At 45.2% G+C, this 22,657-nt stretch overlaps 2 protein-coding genes across 2 annotated transcripts; both read left to right on the plus strand.

The window, feature by feature from the left end:
- Nucleotides 1-376: 376 nt before the first annotated feature.
- Nucleotides 377-2,063, plus strand: LOC123402518 (metalloendoproteinase 3-MMP-like). Its single transcript, XM_045096440.1, has one exon. It carries the CDS (start codon nt 743-745, stop codon nt 1,850-1,852), a length of 1,110 nt encoding a protein of 369 aa, XP_044952375.1. The 5' UTR covers nt 377-742; the 3' UTR covers nt 1,853-2,063.
- A 17,537-nt stretch (nt 2,064-19,600) lies between these two features.
- On the plus strand, nt 19,601-20,270 carry LOC123404036. Its single transcript, XM_045097948.1, has one exon. It carries the CDS (start codon nt 19,829-19,831, stop codon nt 20,081-20,083), a length of 255 nt encoding a protein of 84 aa, XP_044953883.1. The 5' UTR covers nt 19,601-19,828; the 3' UTR covers nt 20,084-20,270.
- The last annotated feature ends 2,387 nt before the right edge of the window (nt 20,271-22,657 follow it).

The raw sequence follows: 22,657 nt of genomic DNA on the forward strand, positions 1-22,657 counted from the left end.
CATCAGCAGAGCATCTGGATACGGAACGGTCTGATCCGCCTGCGTTCCCACTGACCCATCTCTCTCTTTCAACCGTCGCCCGCTTTGCTTTGTGGTCTAGAGCAGGAAGGGTAGGTCACCTGCACACACCTAGAAGCACTAGAAAGAAGTCTAGAACCACAGAACAGAACTAGAAGGCATCGCTGCCGAATTCTGATTGATGAGTTGCCGATTCAAAGACGCATGTTTCGTCCGCTTCCTGGCCGGTGCAAGTCGGGAAGAAATCGATTTTTTTTCCCGTCAGATAATCTCCACACAAAATGATATCCAGAGCTAGCATGACCTCAGCCTCCTCGATATCTTGCGTACGTGTGGATCAATCTGATGGAACCTCCTTCAATTCCCGGATAGCTAGTCACCGATCGGGGCTCGACCGAGAGCCAAAGGCGGTTGCTTCCAACCCCGAAGCCGTCATTTGTCACGTCGACACTCGACAGGTTGACAGCAACATGCCGCAGGCACGAGGCCACATATCCATATAGTAATTGACCGAACGAAACTTTGGGAAAAGCACACACCAACTCGGACGCTCCGTTGGAACCCAAGCGGGGCGGGCGTTTCCCGCCACGCCGGGCTGACCGAGCTGCTCCCGGCGGGAGGACTCGGTACGTAGCCAGCGAGCCTTAAAGCTTACGTGACAGCGGCCTGGTTTTCTTGCTTCGGTCCTCCGCTCATCTCATCTCATCTCAAGACTTCATCAGCAATGGGCAAGTCCGCTTCTGCTTTGTTGGCTGCTGCCATGGCGGCGGCGGCGATGGTGTTTGTTGCTTCGTCGCCGGTGGCGGCCTTCCCGGTAGCCGGAGTGCCGGGGGCGGAGCCCTCGTTCCCGAACCCGTGGCTGGCGTTCCAGAACCTCTCGGGCTGCCACATGGGCGACGAGCGGGACGGGCTCGCGAGGCTCAAGGACTATCTCAGCCACTTCGGGTACCTCTCGGAGGCGCCGACCTCGTCGCCGTTCAGCGACGCGTTCGACGCCGAGCTGGAGGCGGCCGTCGCCACGTACCAGCGCAACTTCGGCCTCAACGCGACGGGGGTCCTGGACCCGCCCACCGTCTCGCAGATGGTCGCCCCGCGCTGCGGCGTGGCGGACGTCATCAACGGCACGTCCACCATGGACCGGAACGCGTCGGCGGCGGGGCACGGCCGGCACCTCTACACCTACTTCCCCGGCGGGCCCATGTGGCCGCCGTTCCGCCGCGAGCTGAGGTACGCGATCACCGCGACCGCGGCGACGTCCATCGACCGGGCGACGCTGGGCGCCGTCTTCGCCCGCGCCTTCGCCCGGTGGTCCGACGCCACCACCCTGCGGTTCGCGGAGGCGGCGTCGGAGTCGGACGCCGACATCACCATCGGGTTCTACGCGGGGTCGCACGGCGACGGCGAGGCGTTCGACGGGCCGCTGGGCACGCTGGCGCACGCCTTCTCGCCGACGGACGGGCGGTTCCACCTGGACGCGGCGGAGGCGTGGGTGGCGGACGGGCAGGGCGGCGACGCGCCGGGGGCGGTGGACCTGGAGTCGGTGGCGGTGCACGAGATCGGGCACCTGCTGGGGCTCGGCCACTCGTCGGTGCAGGGCGCCATCATGTACCCGACCATCAGGACGGGGACGAGGAAGGTGGACCTGGAGTCGGACGACGTGCAGGGGATACAGAGCCTCTACGGGACCAACCCCAACTTCAAGGGCGTCGCGCCGACGTCGCCGTCGACGAGCAGCCGGGAGATGGACAGCAGCGCCGGAGCCAGCTCCCGGCCGGGAGGCGGGTTCGCTGCGGTGGTTGTGGCGGTTGGCCTGCTGCTCCTACTGCCACTGTAGAAATGTCCGGTCCTTGTGTTGCCTGCCGGCGCCGTGACGATCACGTCGCGGTCGCCTCTGCAGGCTCTCTGCCACGATTGCTAGTTCGATTGGTCACTGGTATTTTTGGGTAGATTCTTCTGTACATACCACTGGAACTGCCATTGATTTTTAGTATACAGAATAATATAGATTACATGGATCACATGATCTTTTTTTTTCCTATGCCAAACCCCCTAGCGTGTGAAGTATGAGCTCTCTTTTGTTGCTGGTCGTTGGTTTGCCATCAGGGCACTGTTCAAAGATCATGCCACAAGTAGATTATTATTAGGAAACTTGTCGCGGACACGTGAGCAACATGCACTATTTTTGTAACCTCTATCCGGCCAAATGGTACTTGCTGCTGTTGGTCAGGATTAAACTCTGGGTGCCGTATCAGGCTATCCACTATCCTACCCGGGAAAGAGAATTTTGAGGTATCAGGCTATCTACAATTCTGCTGCTGTTCTATGCTTTGTTAATCGTTTGTTAGGTCGCCCATCCACTTGGTCCATGCACGCATTAATATAACCTCATGACTTCCATTGGCAATTCAAAAGTACAGTTGACGTCCATCAGAAATCCAGAATACCTACCCAGACCAGACAAGCATCGATAAGAAAAGCTGCACGAAAGGTCTAAGCTCCGAGTGTTCGCTTCTAGTCTTATGTCGAACGCTCACCCGTTTTTTGGTTGGGTAGTTGAGCAAGGAATGCACAATGAATATAATATGATAATATATGTCACAGTGAATATAATGAAGCAAATTAGGTGTTATAGTTGTTGGTATGTTTTTATATTGACTTTATCAAACTTAATTAACTTTGACTTAATTAGGATGATACTATAAAAAACAAGTCTAATAATTTTGGAATCGAGGGAGTATCCCTCAGTGATTCATATCAATGAAGTTCTTCGTTCAACTAAAATATATAAATAAAGCTATTGGATCCGGTCTTTGTCCGTCTTTGTTTGGGTGTTTATAGATTTGATTCTTCTGATCTACGACTTTCTTCGTCGGTGATGGTTGCTGCTCTCGTGCATTGGTTCGATGGGGCTAAGGAGTTAGTCACGGGGTCTTGTATTACGGAACGAGTAAAAATACTTGCCGATAACGAGATTGAAATAAGTATGGAGATATCGACGATCGAATCTAGGACAAGTAGCATACTGATGGACAAAGGGAACGGCGTATGAGATTAGTTGAATCCTTGACATCGTTGGTTCGACCGATATAGATCTTAATAGAATATGTAGGAACCAATATGGGCTTCGAGGTCCCGCTATTGGTTACTGCTTGTAGAGGTGTTTCGGTCATGTGTGCATAGTTCTCGAACCCGCAGGGTGTGCACACTTAACTTTCGATGACGATATAGATACAATTGAGTTATTGTGTTGGTGACCGAAGGTTGTTCGGAGTATCGGATGAGATCCCGGACATGACGGGGAGCTGCGTAATGGTCCGAAGGTAAAGATTGATATATGGAAAGTTGTATTCGAGTTCCGAAAAAGTTCCGGAAGGTTACCGATTTTGTGACGGAGGTTCCGAGAGGGTTCCACGCGTCCACCGGGAGGGTCCAGCTGTTCTAGAGGGTCCCATGGGCTATGAGAAGTGGTGCACCAAGCCGTGGTAAGCTAGCTGGACCTCCCACTTAAGACCCATGCGACCAAGAAGGTGGGTTGGCCTAGAGGTGGCCGCCGCCCCTCGTTCCTTGGGGGCCAAGCCACCTATTGGTGGCCGCCACCCCACCCTAGGGCGTCAGCCTCGTTCTCCCCTCCCCTCATATATACTAGAGGAGAGGAAGGGCAGCCACAACTAAAAGCCATGGCGCAACCCTGCTCTCTCTCGTAGTTCTTCTCCACCGTCGTGATCTCAAGAGCGCTTGGTGAAGCCCTGCCGAGATCGCACCACCACCACCGCCACCACGACGTCGTGCTGCCGGAGAAATCAGCTGGTACTTCACACACGCTCGCTAGATCGAGGTGGTGAAGGTGTCATCGAGTTGGACGTGTGCTAAACGCGTAGGTGCTATCCGTTCGGCACTTGACGGGACGTTCGTGATTGGATCACGGGACAGATCATGATTGGATCGCGAAGACGTTCGACTGCATCAACCATGTTTCTCAACGCTTCCGCTTAGCAATCTACAAGGGTATGTAGATGCACTTCCCCTCTCATAGTTGTTTATCTCCATAGTCCGTTCTTGGTGAGCGTAGGAAAATTTTGTTTCTCATGCGACATTCCCCAACAGTGGCATCATGAGCTAGGTCGATGTGTAGATAACATGCACGAGTAGAACACAAAGTGTTTGTGGGCGTTGATGTTCAGATTGCTTACTTCCTTAAATAATTTTGATTCGACGGTATTGTGGGATGAAGCGGCCCGGACCAACCTTACTCTTCCACATAGGAGAGACCAGTTCCATCGACTGACATGCAACTTGTTGCATAAAGATTGCTGGCGGGTGTATGTCTCTCCCACTTTAGTTGAATCGGATTCGACAAAGGTGGTCCTTGTAGAAGGTTAAATAACAACTTGAATATCACTCTTGTGGCTTTGTGTAGGTAAGAACAGTTCTTGCTAGATACCCATAGCATCCACATTAGACATGCAACGACAAAGTAGAGGACATCTAACTTGCTTTTGCAGGGTATGTTGTGATATGATATGGCCAACAACATGATGAGATACATGTGACATATGAGATGATCACGTTTTGTATAGATTATCATGACTTGCATGTCGATGAGTACGGCAACCAGCAGGAGCCATAGGGTTGTCTTTAATTATTTGTGCCTTTTTTTGCTTTACTTCATCGATATGAGTTAGCAATAGTGATAGAAGCATAGTTGGCGCGACAACCCCAATGGCGACACGATGATGCATATTATGATGATGAAGATCATGGTGTCTGATACGTCTCAAACATATCTATAATTTTTGATGGTTTCACGTTGTTATCTTGTCTTCTTTGGTTGTTTTATATACCTTTTATAAAAAAAATTGGGACTAACTTATTAATTCAGTGCCAAGTGCCAGTTCCTGTTTTTTCCGTGTTTTTGACTCTTTTCAGATCTGATTTTGGAACGGAGTCCAAACGGAAGAAAAACCCCGAAATGATTATTTCCCGAACGGAAAAAGATCAGGGGGGCTTTGGGCCAGGCCAGGTGGGCCCCAGGGAGCCCACAAGCCCCCACTCCGCCACCAGGGGGAGGCGGCGATGGGCAGGCTTGTGGCCTCCCTAGCCGCCCCCTGACCTAGGTCTTTGGCCTATAAATTCCCAAATATTCCGCAAAAAATCAGGGGAGCCTCGAAAATACTTTTCCGCCACCGCAAGCTTCCGTTTCCGCGAGATCTCATCTGAAGACCCTTCCCGGCGCCCTGCCGGAGGGGGCTTTGGAGTTGGAGGGCTTCTTCATCATCATCATCGCCCCTCCAATGACTCGTGAGTAGTTCACTTCAGACCTACGGGTCCGTAGTTAGTAGCTAGATGGCTTCTTATCTCTCTTGTATCTTCAATACAAAGTTCTCCATGATCTTCATGGAGATCTATCCGATGTAATCTTCTTTGGCGGTGTGTTTGTCGAGATCCGATGAATTGTGGATTTGTGATCAGATTATCTATGATATATATTTGAGTCTTTGTTGATTTCTTATATGCATGATTTGATATCCTTGTAAGTCTCTCCGAGTCTTGGGTTTTGTTTGGCCAACTAGATCTATGATTCTTGCAATGGGAGAAGTGCTTGGTTTTGGGTTCTACCATGTGGTGACCTTTCCCAGTGACAGTAGGGGCATCAAGGCACACATCAAGTAGTTGCCATCAAGGGTAAAAATATGGGGGTTTTATCATTGGTTTGAGATTATCCCTCTACATCATGTCATCTTGCTTAAGGCATTACTCTGTTCTTATGGACTTAATACACTAGATGCATGCTGGATAGCGCTCGACGTGTGGAGTAATAGTAGTAGATGCAGACAGTATCGGTCTACTTGTTTTGGACGTGATGCCTATAGATATAATCATCGCATAGATATCGTCACGACTTTGCGCGGTTCTATCAATTGCTCGACGGCAATTTTTTCACCCACCGTCTACTTGCTTTCATGAGAGAAGCCACTAGTAAACACTACGGCCCCCGGGTCTATTCACATCCATCGTTTACACCTCCGCTTTTACTTTGCTTTGTTACTTTGTTGCTTTCAGTTCTCACTTGGCAAACAATCTATAAGGGATTGACAACCCCTTCATAGCGTTGGGAGCAAGTTTTTGTGTTTGTGCAGGATCTTGAGATACTCCTCCACCGGATTGATACCTTGGTTCTCAAACTGAGGGAAATACTTACCTTCACTGTGCTACATCACCCTTTCCGCTTCAAGGGAACACCAACGCAAGGCTCCAAGGCCACGGGGGAAATCCTTTGCATACTTGCCTAGGAAGTCCCTTAAGGCGTAGCCGCAGCTGAAGGATTCCTTGTGTCGTCGACACACCTGTTTCTGGCGCCATTGGAAGGACTTTTGTGCATTAGCATAGCTGACATTAGAAGCATTTCTGGCGCCGTTGCCGGGGATACACAGCTGACATCAGAAGTATTTCTGGCGCCGTTGCCGTGGAGGAGAAATCAAGATCTATCCAAGTAGGTCTCACAAACTCTTCTCTTGCATTTACTTTTGTTGCCAGTTGCCTCTCATTTTCCTCTCCCCCACTTCACATTTGTCGTTTTCATTTGCCTTTCTCCTTCGCCGTTTCCTTTTGCCCGCTTCATTCTCTCTTCCTGTTCGTTTGTGCGTGAGAAAGTCCATCAATGGGTAGACCCACCACTCCAAACGACACCCCTGAAAATGAAGTTCTCAATTTCAGGCAGAATGAGGAAGAAAATTTGAAGGATGCTTGGTACATGATTTGCAATGCTCAAAGTAGATCTACTCGTAAGCAATCCACTACCGTCCTCCTTCGCAGATTCTATGTTGGAATTTCTCCTTGGAATAGGTATATCCTTGATACCATTGTAGGCGGGAACTTTTTGGGGAGCCATACTGTTGACTCCTATAGAGCTATCATTAATTTGGTAGGCTCACCCCCGCTCATGGTTAATGGAACTATCTTGACCTTGGAACACGTGATGCAAAGACTTGACGCTATTGAAAACAAAATTGCCATAGTTGAACTTATTGAGGGTTTGGATAGAAAGATCTACAATCAAATTTCTCAGTACGGATCCAAAGTAGGAAACTTTTTGAAAAATTTGAAGGAGAAGGAACTTATAGTTAATGATTCTTCTAGAATTGGCAAATTAGAAGATGTCATAACCAACTTGGGTTCCGCTTTTGCCGCTGTGCAAAATACTTCAAATCTTACTCTCAAAAAGACCGTCAAACCTGTTTTTGTTTCTAAAGCTAGTGGTGAGTCATCCAATAAAGATGATAAATTTAAGATGATAAATGATCACACTACTTATGGTTTGAGCCCCAAAGATGACTATATGTGATTCCATCACCTTCGCCTAGCTAAGGGCGTTAAACAAAAGCGCTTGTTGGGAGGCAACCCAACGAATCTATCATTTTTCTTTCTGTTTTGTGTTTTCCACACTTTCATAATTCTGTTATGATTGTGTTTTTGTGTTTCTTTTTGTGTTTGTGCCAAGCAAAACTGTTATGATTAGTCTTGGGGATGATCGTTTGGTCATCCTGAAAAAGACAGAAACTTTCTGCTCACGAAAAGAATTTTCATTTTTTTATGTAAGAGCTTTTGAGTTGATTCTTTTTTCTGCTGATTTATACGGAAATTATTCAGACTTTCATAATTTTTCAGAAATTTTGAAGTACCAGAGGTATACGAAATATACAGATTGCTACAGACTGGTCAGCTGTTAACAGATTCTGTTTTTGTTGTGTTGGTTGCTTATTTTGATGAAACTATGGATAGTATCGGGGGGTATTAGCCATGGAAGATTGAAAGTACAGTAACCCAACATCAGCACAAGTATAATTTAAGTTTGCTACAGTACCTAAGGAAGTGGTGGTTTGCTTTCTTGTACTAATGTTATCACGAGTTTCTGTTTAAGTTTTGTGTTGTGAAGTTTTCAAGTTTTGGGTGAAGTTCTTATGGACAAAGAGATAAAGAGTGGAAAGAGCTCAAGCTTGGGGATTCCCAAGGCACCCCTAGAGATTCAAGGATGCCATAAAAGCCTAAGCTTGGGGATGCCCCGGGAAGGCATCCCCTCTCTCGTCTTCAATCCATCGGTAACCTTACTTGGGGCTATATTTTTATTCACCACATGTTATGTGTTTTTGCTTGGAGCGTCTTGTATCGTAGGAGTATTTTATTTTTGTTGTGTCACAATCATACTTGCTGCACACCTAGAGAGAGGGACATGCACACACCGTGATTTTGTTGAGCTTCACTTATATCTTTGGTAGACAATACAGCTCACATGTGCTTCACTTATATCTTTTGAGCTAGATACTTTTGCTCTATGTGCTTCACTTATATATTTTAGAGCACAGCGGTGCGTGGCTTGGTAGTTTATCTATGCTTTGCAAGTAGTCTCAAAAGGGGTAGTTATCCAAAAGGATACGAAAACTTCCACCTTCATGTGCACTGAATAGTTAGAGAAGTTTGATTCATCTCAATTAGTTTTGAGTTGTGGTTATGGTAATTTTGAAGTCATGCTAGTAAGGTGTTGTGGATCTAGAAATACTTGTGTTGAAGTTAGTGATTCCCGTAGCATGCACGTATGGTGAACCGCTATGTGATGAAATCTGAGATGATTAGTATATTGATTGTCATCCTTTGCGTGGCGGTCGGGATCGCGCGATGGTTTATACCTACCAACCCTTCCCCTAGGAGTATGCGTTGAATGCTTTGTTTCGATTACTAATAAAACTTTTGCAACAAGTATATGAGTTCTTCATGACTAATGTTGAGTCCATGGTTTAGATGCACTTTCACCTTCCACCATCACTATCTTCTTAGTGTCGTGCAACTTTCGTCGGTGCCCAAAACCCACCATTAGCCTCCCTCAAAACAGCCACCATACCTACCTATTATGGCTTTTTCAAAGTCATTCCGAGATATATTGCCATGCAACTACCACCATGACATGTGCCACCATGTCTACATTGCCATTCCATGATCGTAAGATAGCTAGCATGATGTTTCCATTGATGTCTATGCCATGCTAGATCATTGTCATGGTACACTACCGAAGGCATTCCATATAGAGTCATAGTTACTCTAAGTTTTGAGTTGAAAGTGTGATAATCATCATTAATGGAGCATTATCCCATGTAAGGAAATAAAAGAGGCCAAAGAAGCACACCAAAAAAAAGGCCAAAGAGCCCACCAAAAAAACAGAGAAAAAGAGAGAAGGGACAATGCTACCACTTTTTCCACACTTGTGCATATTAAGCACCATGATCTTCATGATTGAGAGTCTCTCGTTTTGTCACCACCATATAGCTAGTGGGAAATTTTCATTATATAACTTAGCTTGTATATTCCAATGATAGGCTTCCTCAAAATTGCCTTAGGTCTTCGTGAGCAAGCAAGTTGGATGCACACCCACTAGTTTTCTTTAAGAGCTTTGACATACTCATAGCTCTAGTGCATCAATTGTATGGCAATCCCTACTCATTCACATTGATATCTATTGATGAGCATCTCCACTACTCATTGATATGCCTAGTTAACGTGACTATCTTCTCCTTTTTGTCTTGCAACCTCCACTACATTCCACACCATCTATAGTGCTATAACCATGGCTCACGCTCATGTATTGCGTGAGAGTTGAAAAGGTTTGAGAAAGTAAAGGTGTGAAACAATTACTTGGCCAATACCGGGGTTGTGCATGATTTAAATTCATTGTGCAATGATGATAGAGAATAGTCAGACTATATGCTTTTGTAGGGATAACTTTCTTTTGGCCTTGTTATTTTGAAAGTTCATGATTACTTTGCTAGTTTGCTTGAATTATTATTGTTTCCACGTCAATAGCAAACTATTGTTTTGAATCTAATGGATCTGAACATTCACGTCACATAAGAGGAATTACAAAGGACACCTATGCTAGGTAGCATGAAAGCATCAAAACTTCATTCTTTATCACTTCCCTACTCGAGGACGAGCAGAAGTTAAGCTTGGGGATGCTTGATACGTCTCAAACGAATCTATAATTTTTGATGGTTTCACGCTGTTATCTTGTCTTCTTTGGTTGTTTTTTGTACCTTTTATATTTTTTTGGGACTAACTTATTAATTCAGTGCCAAGTGCAAGTTCCTGTTTTTTCCGCGTTTTTGACTCTTTTTAGATCTGATTTTGGAACGGAGTCCAAACGGAAGAAAAACCCTGAAATTATTTTTTCCCGAACGGAAGAAGATCACGGGCGCTTTGGGCCAGGCTAGGTGGGCCCCAGGGAGCCCACAAGCCCCCACTCCACCACCAGGGGGGAGGCGGCGGTGGGCAGGCTTGTGGCCTCCCTGGCCGCCCCCTGACCTAGGTCTTTGTCCTATAAATTCCCAAATATTCCGCAAAAAATCAGGGGAACCTCGAAAATACTTTTCCGCTGCCGCAAGCTTCCGTTTCCGCGAGATCTCATCTAGAGACCCTTCCCGGTGCCCTGCCGGAGGGGACTTTGGAGTTGGAGGGCTTCTTCATCATCATCATCGCCCCTCCAATGACTCGTGAGTAGTTCACTTCAGACCTACGGGTCCGTAGTTAGTAGCTAGATGGCTTCTTCTCTCTCTTGGATCTTCAATACAAAGTTCTCCATGATCTTCATGGAGATCTATCCGATGTAATCTTCTTTGGCGGTGTGTTTGTCGAGATCCGATGAATTGTGGATTTGTGATCAGATTATCTATGATATATATTTGAGTCTTTGCTGATTTCTTATATGCATGATTTGATATCCTTGTAAGTCTCTCCGAGTCTTGGGTTTTATTTGGCCAACTAGATCTATGATTCTTGCAATGGGAGAAGTGCTTGGTTTTGGGTTCTACCATGTGGTGACCTTTCCGAGTGACAGTAGGGGCAGCAAGGCACACATCAAGTAGTTGCCATCAAGGGTAAAAAGATGGGTTTTTTATGATTGGTTTGAGATTATCCCTCTACATCATGTCATCTTGCTTAAGGCGTTACTCTGTTCTTATGGACTTAATACACTAGATGCATGCTGGATAGCGGTCGACGTGTGGAGTAATAGTAGTAGATGCAGACAGTAACGGTCTACTTGTTTTGGACGTGATGCCTATAGATATAATCATTGCATAGATATCGTCATGACTTTGCGCGGTTCTATCAATTGCTCGACAGTAATTTGTTCACCCACCGTCTACTTGCTTTCGTGAGAGAAGCCACTAGTAAACACTACGGCCCCCGGGTCTATTCACATCCATCGTTTACATCTCCGCTTTTACTTTGCTTTGTTACTTTGTTGCTTTCAGTTCTCACTTGGCAAACAATCTATAAGGGATTGACAACCCCTTCATAGCGTTGGGAGCAAGTTTTTGTGTTTGTGCAGGATCTTGAGATACTCCTCCACCGGATTGATACCTTGGTTCTCAAACTGAGGGAAATACTTACCGTCACTGTGCTACATCACCCTTTCCGCTTCAAGGGAACACCAACGCAAGGCTCCAAGGCCACGGGGGAAATCCTTTGCATACTTGCCTAGGAAGTCCCTTAAGGCATAACCGCAGCTGAAGGATTCCTGGTGCAGTCGACACACTTGTTTCTGGCGCCATTGGAAGGACTTTTGTGCATTAGCATAGCTGACATGAGTGTCATGCCGGTGACGATGGAGATCATGTTAATGCTTTGGAGATGGAGATCAAAAGCACAAGATGATGGCCATATCATGTCACTATTTTGATTTGCATGTTATGTTAATCCTTTTATGCATCTTATTCTTCTCAGGACGATGGGAGGATTATAAGATGATCCCTCACTAAAATTTCAAGATAAAATTTTGTTCTCCCCAAGTGTGCACCGTTGCGAAGGTTCGTCGTTTTGAAGCACCACGTGATGATTGGGTGTGGTAGACTCTACGTTTGCATACAATGAGTGTAAACCCGTTTTGCACATGCAGAACACTTGGGTTAAACTTGATGAGCCTAGCATGTATAGACATGGCCTCAGAACACAGGAGACCGAAAGGTCAAACATGAATCATATAGTAGATATGATTAACATGGAGATGTTCACCATTGAAACCACCTCATATCACGTGATGATCGGACTTGGGTTGGTGGATTTGGATCATGTTACACTCGAACAACCTCAGGGATATTGATTTGAGTGGGAATTCTTAAGTAATATGATTAATTGAAACCATTCTCATGAATATAGTCTAAGTTGTCTTTATAAATTGTGTTGTAGATCAATGGCTTGCGTGGTAGCTCCCATGAATTTTAATGCGTTCTAGAGATAGCTAAGATGAAATATGATGGAAGTAACTATGCGAACTGGGTGTGTAATCTAAGGATTATCCTCACGGCTTCGCAAAAGGCTTATGTCCTTCATGCACCGCTTGACGCAGCACCCCCGTTGGTCGCGTCCGGAGATGTTGTGAACATCTGGCACGCGCATGCTGATGACTTCTCGATATTTCAGTGTGCCATGTTGTATGACTTGGAATCGGGACTTCAAAGACGTTTTGAACGCCATGTATCATATGAGATGTTCCAAGAGTTGAAGTTAGTTTTTGAAGCTAATGCCCGAATCGAGAGGTATGAGACCTCCGATAAATTATTTGTCTGCAAAATGGAGGAGAATAGTTCTGTCAGTGAACACATACTCAAAATGTCTGGGTACTACAACCGTTTGAGTCAGTTGGGAGTTGAGCTTCAACGCGAGACAATCACTGGCAGAGTTCTTGAGTCACTACCACATAGCTATAAAAGCTTCGTGATGAACTATAATATGCAAGGGATGAACAAGTCACTCTCCGAGCTATTCATGATGCTGAAAGTCACAGAAATAGAAACCAAAAAGGAGCATCAAGTGTTGATGGTGAATAAAACCGCTCGTTTCAAGAAAGGCAAGGTCAATAAGAAGGGAAACTTGAAGAAGAATGGCAAGTCACTTGCCGCTCCCGTGAAGAAACCCAAGGCCTGCCCCAAGCCTGAGACTGAGTGCTTCTATTACAAGGGAACTGGCCACTAGAAGCGGAATTTCCCCAAGTATATGGCCGATAAGAAGGCTCGCAACATCAACAAAGGTATATTTGATATACATGTTATTGATGTGTACCTTACTAGCTCTTGTAGTAGTGCATGGGTATTTGATACCTGTTCAGTTGCTCATATTTGTAACTCAGAACAGGAACTACGGAATAGACGGAGGCTGGCAAAGGACAAAGTGACCATGCGCGTGGGAAATGGTTCCAAGGTTGATGTTATCGCCGTCGGTGCACTCGCTCTTCGATTACCATCGGGATTGGTTATGAACCTAAATAATTGTTATTTGGTGCCTGCGTTGAGCATAAACATTATATATGGATCTTGTTTAATGCGAGATGGATACTCATTAAAATCAAAGAATAATGGTTTTCTATTTATATGACTAATATCTTTTATGGTCATGCACCCAATGTGAATGGTTTGTTCTTGTTGAATCTTGATAGTGATGATACATATATTTATAACATTGATGCCAAAAGATGTAGAGTTAATAATGATAGTACAACTTTCTTGTGGCACTGTCGCTTAGGTCATATTGGTGTAGAACACATGAAGAAGCTCCATGATAAAGGACTGTTGGAGTCACTTGATTTTGAATCACTTGACACGTGTGAACCATGCTTCATGGGAAAGATGAGTAAAACCCCGTTTTTGGTACAATGGAATGGGCAAGTGACTTGTTGGTGATCATACATAATAATGTGTGCGGTCCAATAAGTGTTGAGGCGCGCGGTGGATCTCGTTATTTTCTCACCTTCACCGATGATTTGAGTAGATATGTATATATTTACTTGTCCAAGCACAAGTCTGAAACATTTGAAAAGTTCAAGCAATTTTGGAGTGAAGTGAGAATCATCGTAACAAGAAGATTAAGTTCATGCGATCTAATCGAGGAGAATACCTGATTTATGAGTTTGACATGCACTTAAGACAGTGTGAAATTGTTTCACAGCTCACGCCACCTCGAACACCATAGCGTAATGGTGTGTTCGAAGGTCGTAATCATACCTTATTGGATATGGTGCGTTCTATGATGTCTCTTACCGATTTGCCACTATTGTTTTGGGGTTATGCATTAGAGACAGCCGCATTCACTTTAAATAGGGCACCATCTAAATTCGTTGAGATCACACCGTATGTATTATGGTTTGGCAAGAAACCTAAGCTGTCATTTCTTAAAATTTGGGGCTGCGATGCTTATGTTAAGAAGCTTTAGCCTGATAAGCTCGAATCCAAAGTGGATAAGTGCGTCTTCATAGGATACCGAAAGGAAACAATTGGGTATACTTTCTATCCCAGATCCAGGGGCAAAGTGTTTCTTGCTAAGAACGGGTCCTTTCTCGATAAAGAGTTTCTCTCGAAAGAATTGAGTGGGAGGGTGGTAGAACTTGATGAGGTTATTGAACCGTCACATCAACCACAGAGTAGTAGGGCGTATGAAGATGTTCCTGTGATGCCTACACCGGTTGAAGAGGAAGCAAATGATGGTGATCTTGAAGCTTCAGGTCAAGTTACTACCGAACCTCGTAGATCAACAAGGATGCGTATTGCTCCTGAGTGGTACAGTAATCCTATCTTAGAAATCATGTTGTTGGACAACGGTGAACCTATAAGCCATGAAGAAGCGATGGTGGGCCCGGATTCCAACAAATGGCTAGATTCCATGAAATCTGAGATAGGATCCATGTATTATGAAAACAAAATGTGGACTTTGGAAGTACTACGTGAGGGTCGAAAGGCTATTCAGAACAAATGTATCTTTAAGAGGAAGACGAACGCGGACAGTAATGTCACCGTCTACAAAGCTCGACTTATTGCAAATGGATTTTCACAAGTTCAAGGAGTTCACTAGGATGAGACTTCCTCACTCGTAGGGATGCTTAAGTCCATCAGAATCATGTTAGCAATAACTACAATTTTCGATTATGAAATCTAGCAGATGGATGTCAAAATAGCGTTCCTTAATGGTTTCCGTAAGGAAGAGTTGTATATGATGCAACCGGAATGTTTTGTCGATCCAGAGAATGTTGAAAAAGTATGCAAGCTCCAGCAATCCATTTATGGACTATTGCAAGCCATCTCAGAGTTGGAATTTTCGCTTTGATGAAGTGATAAAAGAGTTTGGGTTTATACAAGTTTATGGAGAAGCTTGTATTTACAAGAAAGTGAGTGGGAACTCTATAGCGTTTCTAATATTACGTGTGGATGACATATTTCTGATTGGAAACAATATAGAACTTTTGGAAAGCGTGAAGATATATTTGAACAAGAGTTTTTCAATGAAAGACCTCGGAGAAGATACTTACATATTAGGCATCAAGAACTATAGAGATAGATCGAGACGATTAATAGGACTTTGACAAAACACATACCTTGACAAGGTTTTGAAGAATTTCAAAATGGATCAGTCCAAGAAGGGGTTCTTGTCTGTCCTGCAAGGTGTGAAGTTGAGTAAGACTCAATGTCCACCGACTACAGAGGATAACCAAAAGATGAGTGTCATCCCCTATGCTCAGCCATAGGCTCTATAATGTATGCGATGTTGGCACAAGACAATATGTCAGCCTTGCCAAAAGTATGGTCGAAAGGTTTCAAAGTGATCGAGGAGTGGAACACTTGACAACGGTCAATAATATCTTTAAGTACCTGAAAAGGACTAAGGATATGTTTCTCATTTATGGAGGTGATCAAGAGCTCGTCGTAAAGGGTTACGTCGATGCTAGCTTTGACACTTATCTGGATGACTCTAAGTCTCAATCCGGATACGTATTTATTCTGAAAGGTGGAGCGGTAAGTTGGTGCAGTTCCAAGAAAAGCGTGGTAGCTCATTCTACATGTGAAGCGGAGTACATAGCTGCTTCAGAAGCAGTAAAGGAAGGTTTCTCCATGAAGCAATTCATGATGGATCTTGGAATTATGCCAAGTGCAATGGATCCAATGACCCCATTTTGTGACAACACGGGTGCCATTGCTCTAGCCAAGGAACCCGGGTTTCACAAAAGGAACATACACATAAAGCGACGCTTCAATTATATCCAAGGTTATATCAAGGAGGAGGACATAAACATTTGCAAAGTACATACATATCTGAATGTTGCAGATCTGTTGACTAAATCTCTTCCACGAACTAAACATGATCATCACCAGAACTCTATGGGTGTTAGATTCATTACCATGTAATACTAGATTATTGAATCTAGTGCAAGTGGGAGACTGTTGGAAATATACCCAAGAGGCAATTAGAAAGTAGTTATTATGATATTTTCTTGTTCACGATAATCATTTATTATACATGCTATAATTGTATAGAATGGAAATTCAAGTACATGAGTGGCTACATAGACAACCAAGTGTCCCTAGTATGCCTCTATTGGACTAGCTCGTTGATCAAAGATGGCCAAGGTTTGCTAGCCATAGACATAAGTTGTCATTTGATAATGGTATCACATCATTAGGAGAATGATGTGGTGGACCAAACCCAAACCGTAAGCATAGAGTTTCATCGTATCAAGTTTACTACTATTGCTTTCTGCATGTTAATGTATTCGTTCCTATGACCATGAGATCATACAACTCACTAACATCGCAGGAATGCCTTGTGTGTATCAAACGTCACAACTTAATTGGGTGACTATAAAGATGCTCTCCGGGTATCTCCGAGGGTGTCTTTGGAGTTGGCATGGATCAAGACAGGGATTTGTCACTTCATATGACGGAGAGGTATCTCGGGGCCCACTCGGTAATACAACATCACAATAAGCTTGCAAGCAATGTGGCTAAGGAGTTAGTCACGAGGTCTTGTATTATGGAATGAGTAAAGAGACTTGTCGGTAATGAGATTGAACTAGGTATGGAGATACCGTCGGTCGAATCTCGGGCAAGTAACATACTTATGGACAAAGGGAACAAAGTACGGGATTAGTTGAATCCTTGACATCGTTGGTTCGACCGATATACATCTTCATAGAATATGTAGGAACCAATACGGGCATCCAGGTCCCGCTATTGGTTATTGACCGTAGAGGTGTCTCAGTCATGTCTGCATAGTTCTCGAACCCACAAGGTCTCCACACTTAACTTTCGATGATGATATAGATATAATTGAGTTATTGTGTTGGTGACCGAAGGTTCTTTGGAGTCCTGGATGAGATCTCGGACATGACGAGGAGCTTCAGAATGGTCCGGAGGTGAAGATTGATATATGGGAAGTTGGTATTCGAGTTCTGAAAAAGTTCCGGAAGGTTAAGATTGATATATGGGAAGTTGGTATTCGAGTTCCGAAAAAGTTCCAGAATGTTACCGGTTTTGTGACGGAGGTTCTGAAAGGGTTTCGAGGGTCCACCTGTCCCGAAGGGTCCCATGGGCTGTGAAAAGCGGCGCACCAGCCCCTGGTAGGCCGACTGCACCTCCCACTTAAGGCCCATGCGACCAAGGAGGTGGGTTGCCTAGAGGTGGCTGTCACCCCTCCTTCCTTGGGGGACAGGCCACCTATTGGTGGCCGCCGCCCCACCCTTGGGAAACCCTAGGGCGCCAGCCTCCTCTTCCCCTCCCCCTATATATACTAGAGGAGAGGGAGGGCAGACACAACTGAATGCCACGGCGCGGCCCTCCTCTCTCTCTCTTGTAATTCTTTTCCACCGTCGTGATCGTAGCAGCGTTTGGTGAAGCCCTGTTGAGATCGGACCACCACTACCGCTGCCACGCCGTTGTGTTGCCAGAGAACTCAGCTACTACTTCACCCACGCTCGCTGGATCGAGGTGATGAAGGCGTCATCGAGCTCTACATGTGATGAACGCGGAGGTGCCCTCCGTTCGGCACTTGATTGGAACGTTCGTGACTAGATCACGGGACGGATCGTGATTGGATTGCGAAGACGTTGGAATATATCAACCACGTTTCTCAATGCTTCCGTTTAGCGATCTACAAGGGTATGTAGATGCACTTCCCCTTTCGTAGATGTTGATCTTCATAGTTTGTTCTTGGTGAGCTTTGGAAATTTTTATTTCTCATGCAACGTTTCCCAACAGGTTGCTCATAGATTACTATTTTGTTGCTTACCTAGGTTTGATGTCTGCTGTTATCTATAATGCCTAGTGGAAGCCTGTGGTTGTTGGTATTGATGAGATATGTAGTGTTAGTATGTTTTCGCCCGTGGTGGATACCTCGAGTTTGTGCATCCACAACGGTTTCTCCAATGCTCCATCTCGCCCCTCTCTTTCCCGTCCCATGTAGTTTGTTCTTCCGGTTCATGTTTCTTAGGATTAACTACTTTGCACTGATATATTTTTGTTAATAAGTTAATGGAAAGGAGTGTGAGCCCCGTTGAAAAAAAAATGCCATGGTGAATATAATGAAGCAAATTAGGAGTGAGGCATTTTGGTGCTCGGGCTACAAGGAGCCCTTTTTTGAAACATTTAAAAATTCATTTCAAAGTTCAAAAAAATTTCTGAAAGGAACTCTACATTGACATGTGGATGTATACTACACGTGTGTAAAATTTCAGAAGAAAATATATTGATTCGTGAGCTACACAAAAAAGTGAAAATTGTTGGTTTTTTTATAGTGAACAGCGCACCATTTCCAATGTCTTCAATTTGTCTTTTTTGTGTAGCTCTCATGTGAATGTATTTCGTCATGAAAATTATGAGTATGAAGTATACATCCATGTGATGCTGTGGATTTTTTGTGAGAATTTTTTAAGCATTGAAACATCAGTTTGGATTTTTTTATAAAATGAGCTCCACGTAGCTTGAGCTCCAAAACGAATTTCTGAGCAAGTTAGGTGTTATAGATGTTTGGTATATTTTTTTTTTACTGTATCAAACTTAATTAAGTTTGACTCAGGACAATACTAGAACCACAACTCCACAAGTCTATAATTATTTTGAAATGGAGGGAGTAACCCTGAATGATTCGTACCAGTGAAATTCTCCGTTCAACTAAAATAAATAAATAAATAAAGCTCTTGTCTCGCAGAAAAAAAAAGAGCAAGAAGGGGGGATCCTTTCCAGAAGACGAGAAGCAATCCTAGATGCTGACTGGTTGATGAACCTTAAACTCCTTGGATAACTTGGTCAAAAGCCGATCTCCTCCCAAAAAACTAATCCCACGACTCCAAATGGGCCCAACACGAAGCCTGATTATAAACGCCAGGCACTTGCCGCGGTTTTGCTCCGAGACAAGCCGAGCAACGGAGCAAGCAAGCCTCCCTTGAACAGATCAAATCAGGCGACCGGTTCACCGGCCCGTCCGCCAAAACAAAATGGAGGTCACTCTCACGACATCGGTCTTGCACGCACGCACGCACGCGTTCGTCCGGCGGTAGTTAATAGCTAACATTTTTTCCCGGCAAAAAAAACAACAACTGACATTTCAGCACAACCAACGGAGCTCACCTGTGGCCGCGAACGGTCAGACCGACAAGCGGGCCAGACCGCCTCTGCGGCTGGAAGCTTCGAGTTCGAGGCCCGCCGGTCGGAGTATGACGCCGGTCAAAACTGGCATGCGGCTGCGTCTGCGCGGCGGGAAGGAGAACCAAACGAACGACGGAGCCAAGCAGCCAGCCAAGCCAACGACCATCCTCGCCCTGACCACGCGGCGTACGTTTCCTCCCACGCGTGTCTTCTGCAAGATTTGATCGGTTGCCCGAAGCGGGGCCGCGCATGCCCCCTATAATAAACCCCCCCCGCCATCCTCGCCCCGACTGACCGCAGGAGAAGCTCCCGTTCGTCTCTGGCTTGATCGATTGAGACCGTTCGGTTTGGTTTGTCGATCGATGGAGCGCAAGAGCTCGTTCGGCGCGTCGTGGGCGGACCAGTGGGACTACGGCAGCGACCCGGCCCCGCGGGCCGCCGGCGCCGGCGGCAAGAAGCAGGGCGGCGGGGTGGAGAAGACCAAGGCGGCCGCGGCCACGGGGCTGAAGAAGGTGAAGGAGGGCACCGCGCACGGGTTCCAGTGGATCAAGGGCAAGGTCCAGAAGAAGAAGCAGGGCGCCGCCGGCGCCGGCGACGACGCGGCTGCCGGGTATTAGGCCAGCCTGGCAGCCTCGATTATTGATCCCTGGCGCATGGATGGATGGATGGATGGATGGCCGATCGACGGATCGGCCGATCTGTTGGTTTCTTGCGTAGTTCAATTGGTTTTGTACATATAGTTTTGCCATCCATGTAGATCATCGATCGTTTAGATCTCTGCTTATTGATTGGTTCTTTCTCCTGTCAGCGTCTGTCGTCGTTTGATCCGATGGAATTTGTCTTCAGTGACGCTCACAGCTACCGTAGGTGCCTGTGTCCGTTTTGGAACGCGGTGCGTGATCTTCAGGTTTGCCGACTGTCACCTCCGGCGATTTCAGTACAACATTTTTTCTTCTTCTTCTTCTTCTGAATTCTGAGGACAGAGTCCTGTGATATGGTGGAATGGTCAGTATATTGGCCGGAGTTTGCATCGTTCCATTTCATCCTTTGACCATGAACTGGACCTCTCATTTTTCATTTAGTTCTATTTCGACACAAAGATCATTGACACTGAGAAGGCGACATGGAAATTTCATTTCCGCGGGCAAATCAAACGGTACCGCGTCAGCATACTAGCACTGTTTCAGCTTTATACATGAACGTACTCGGTGTAAGATTTCAGAAATGCCATGTCAAGGACAAACCATCAAGCTCCGCAGAGTCGCAGACATTGTTAGAGATGGTTAGATTCTGAAGACATGTCTACAGTAGTTACATAGAGTACCATTTTATTTTTGCGAGTGATACAATCGTCAGAGCATCTCCAACTGCCGCGCTACCGCTCGAGGCGCTTCAGCGAAGGCTCAAAAACCGCTCGCGCGGTAAAACCAGTTCAGCGCGAGCGAAAACGACATCACGCGTCGTTTATTTGCTGCGCCTGCTCCCGTGCGCCGCAAACTCGAGCGCTCGCTCGCAACTCCACCTACCCATCGAGCCGCGGCGCCGTCGTCGTCCGCGCCATCCCATTTCTTCTGGCGACTGTTCCGGCGCTTCCCGGCCTATCCCCGCGCCGCCGCTGCTTCCTCCTTCTCTCTCTAGTCACCGTCACCCTCGCGCGCGGCAGTCGTTCGACAAAGAGCATCATGATTTGTGCATTTGATGTTATATTGTTGAACTATTTGTTGTATTGAAAGATAAATTATTTGTTTGAGTTGTAATGAAATTGAACTATTTATGTTGATTTATTTTGTTTGTGTTTGTTTTTTGTTCTGTTTTGAGTGCATATGTTGTTTGAGCGATATCGCGCGCTGCATTTTAGTGCGCCTATTAAAGTTAGACGCGTGCATTGCATTTTACAGAAGCTGCTGGAGCCAGCGCTGGCCACCGCGCCAAAACAGATAAAGGACGCCATAAATTCATTTTTAACGCGCCGCGCGTTAGGCGGTTGTTGAAGATGATCTTACATACTTGCCTCTTTATATGAAGCATTACTCAGAAGTGACCATTGCACTGCAGAGATGGTGAAGGTCAGTGCAATCCAAACAATAGATGATTTAGGCCCTGTTTGTTTCAGAAGTTCTAAGGCTTTTTTTAGTCTCAACTAAAAAGTCCCTAGTCCCTATCCGTTTGTTTTCATGGATTAAACAGAGACTAGAGGTCATTAAATGACATGCAAAAAGACCATATTACCCCTAGTAATGTATATAAGTTATTAAATGACATGCTAAAAGTAGGGGCACTGTTGGAAAAAGTGTTCAAAAAGTCTCAAAAAGACCCTTTCATAGGGACTTTTTTCTTTAGTTTCAAATACCCCTTTTAGTCCCTAAAAGTCCCTCATGTTTGTTTCACATGAGACTAAAAGGTATTTTTTAGTCCCTACACCAAAAAATCCCTGGAAACAAACACCCCCTTAGGATGGGGGTGTGGCTAGCTTTTATCTAGATTAGAATTAACTAAGTCGCCTCTAAGTTCTAAATCATTTGATTATATGCAGAAATTCGTACAGACTTTTTTTGTCTAGTCAATTAATCAAATGGTACATGTATTAGGCCTTGTTTGAAACCACAATAGATTATAATAATCTAGATTATGAAGGTAGATTATATAATCTGGTTATAGAAACAATTTAGGTGGGCATATTTGAAGGTCAGATTATATAAACTGTAATCCAGGTTTTACATTGCATAATGACCTGTCTGTCCTTTGTTTTTTAAGAAAAAGGAGGGTGGCGGTGGCAGGAATGTAATTATCTCAAACTTTACAAGGGTAATGGGTCATTAGCAAGTCATAATTTGATTTTAGCTAGGGCAGAGTAGATTATGAGTTTTTAATAATCTGTCCACCTAGTTTTTATAATGTACATCATAATCTATCATGTTTGAAGACATAATAGATTATAAAAACTGAATTATATAATCTGAGTGGTTTCAAACAGGCCTTAGACGAGACGTTGCTAATTCTCATCAAGATAATTAACAAACCGGTGGTTTTAGATTGCAAAAACCCATAAGAGTGAGAACTAGGCTGTAGCCTAGTGGCAAGGGAGCGCAGTGGCGTCTCCAGCAACCAGGGTTCGATCCACGTCGGGGACGAATTTCTGGTTTCTCATGAGGGATGCTTCTTCTATATCATTAAAACCATGGGTGCTAGTG

The sequence above is a fragment of the Hordeum vulgare genome, chromosome 6H (genome assembly GCF_904849725.1).
Source record: "Hordeum vulgare subsp. vulgare chromosome 6H, MorexV3_pseudomolecules_assembly, whole genome shotgun sequence".
Lineage (NCBI taxonomy): Eukaryota > Viridiplantae > Streptophyta > Magnoliopsida > Poales > Poaceae > Hordeum > Hordeum vulgare.

Coding starts and splice junctions, on each gene's coding strand:
- LOC123402518 (XM_045096440.1), top strand. CDS start 743: ATGGGCAAGTCCGCTTCTGCTTTGTTGGCTGCTGCCATGGCGGCGGCG.
- LOC123404036 (XM_045097948.1), top strand. CDS start 19,829: ATGGAGCGCAAGAGCTCGTTCGGCGCGTCGTGGGCGGACCAGTGGGAC.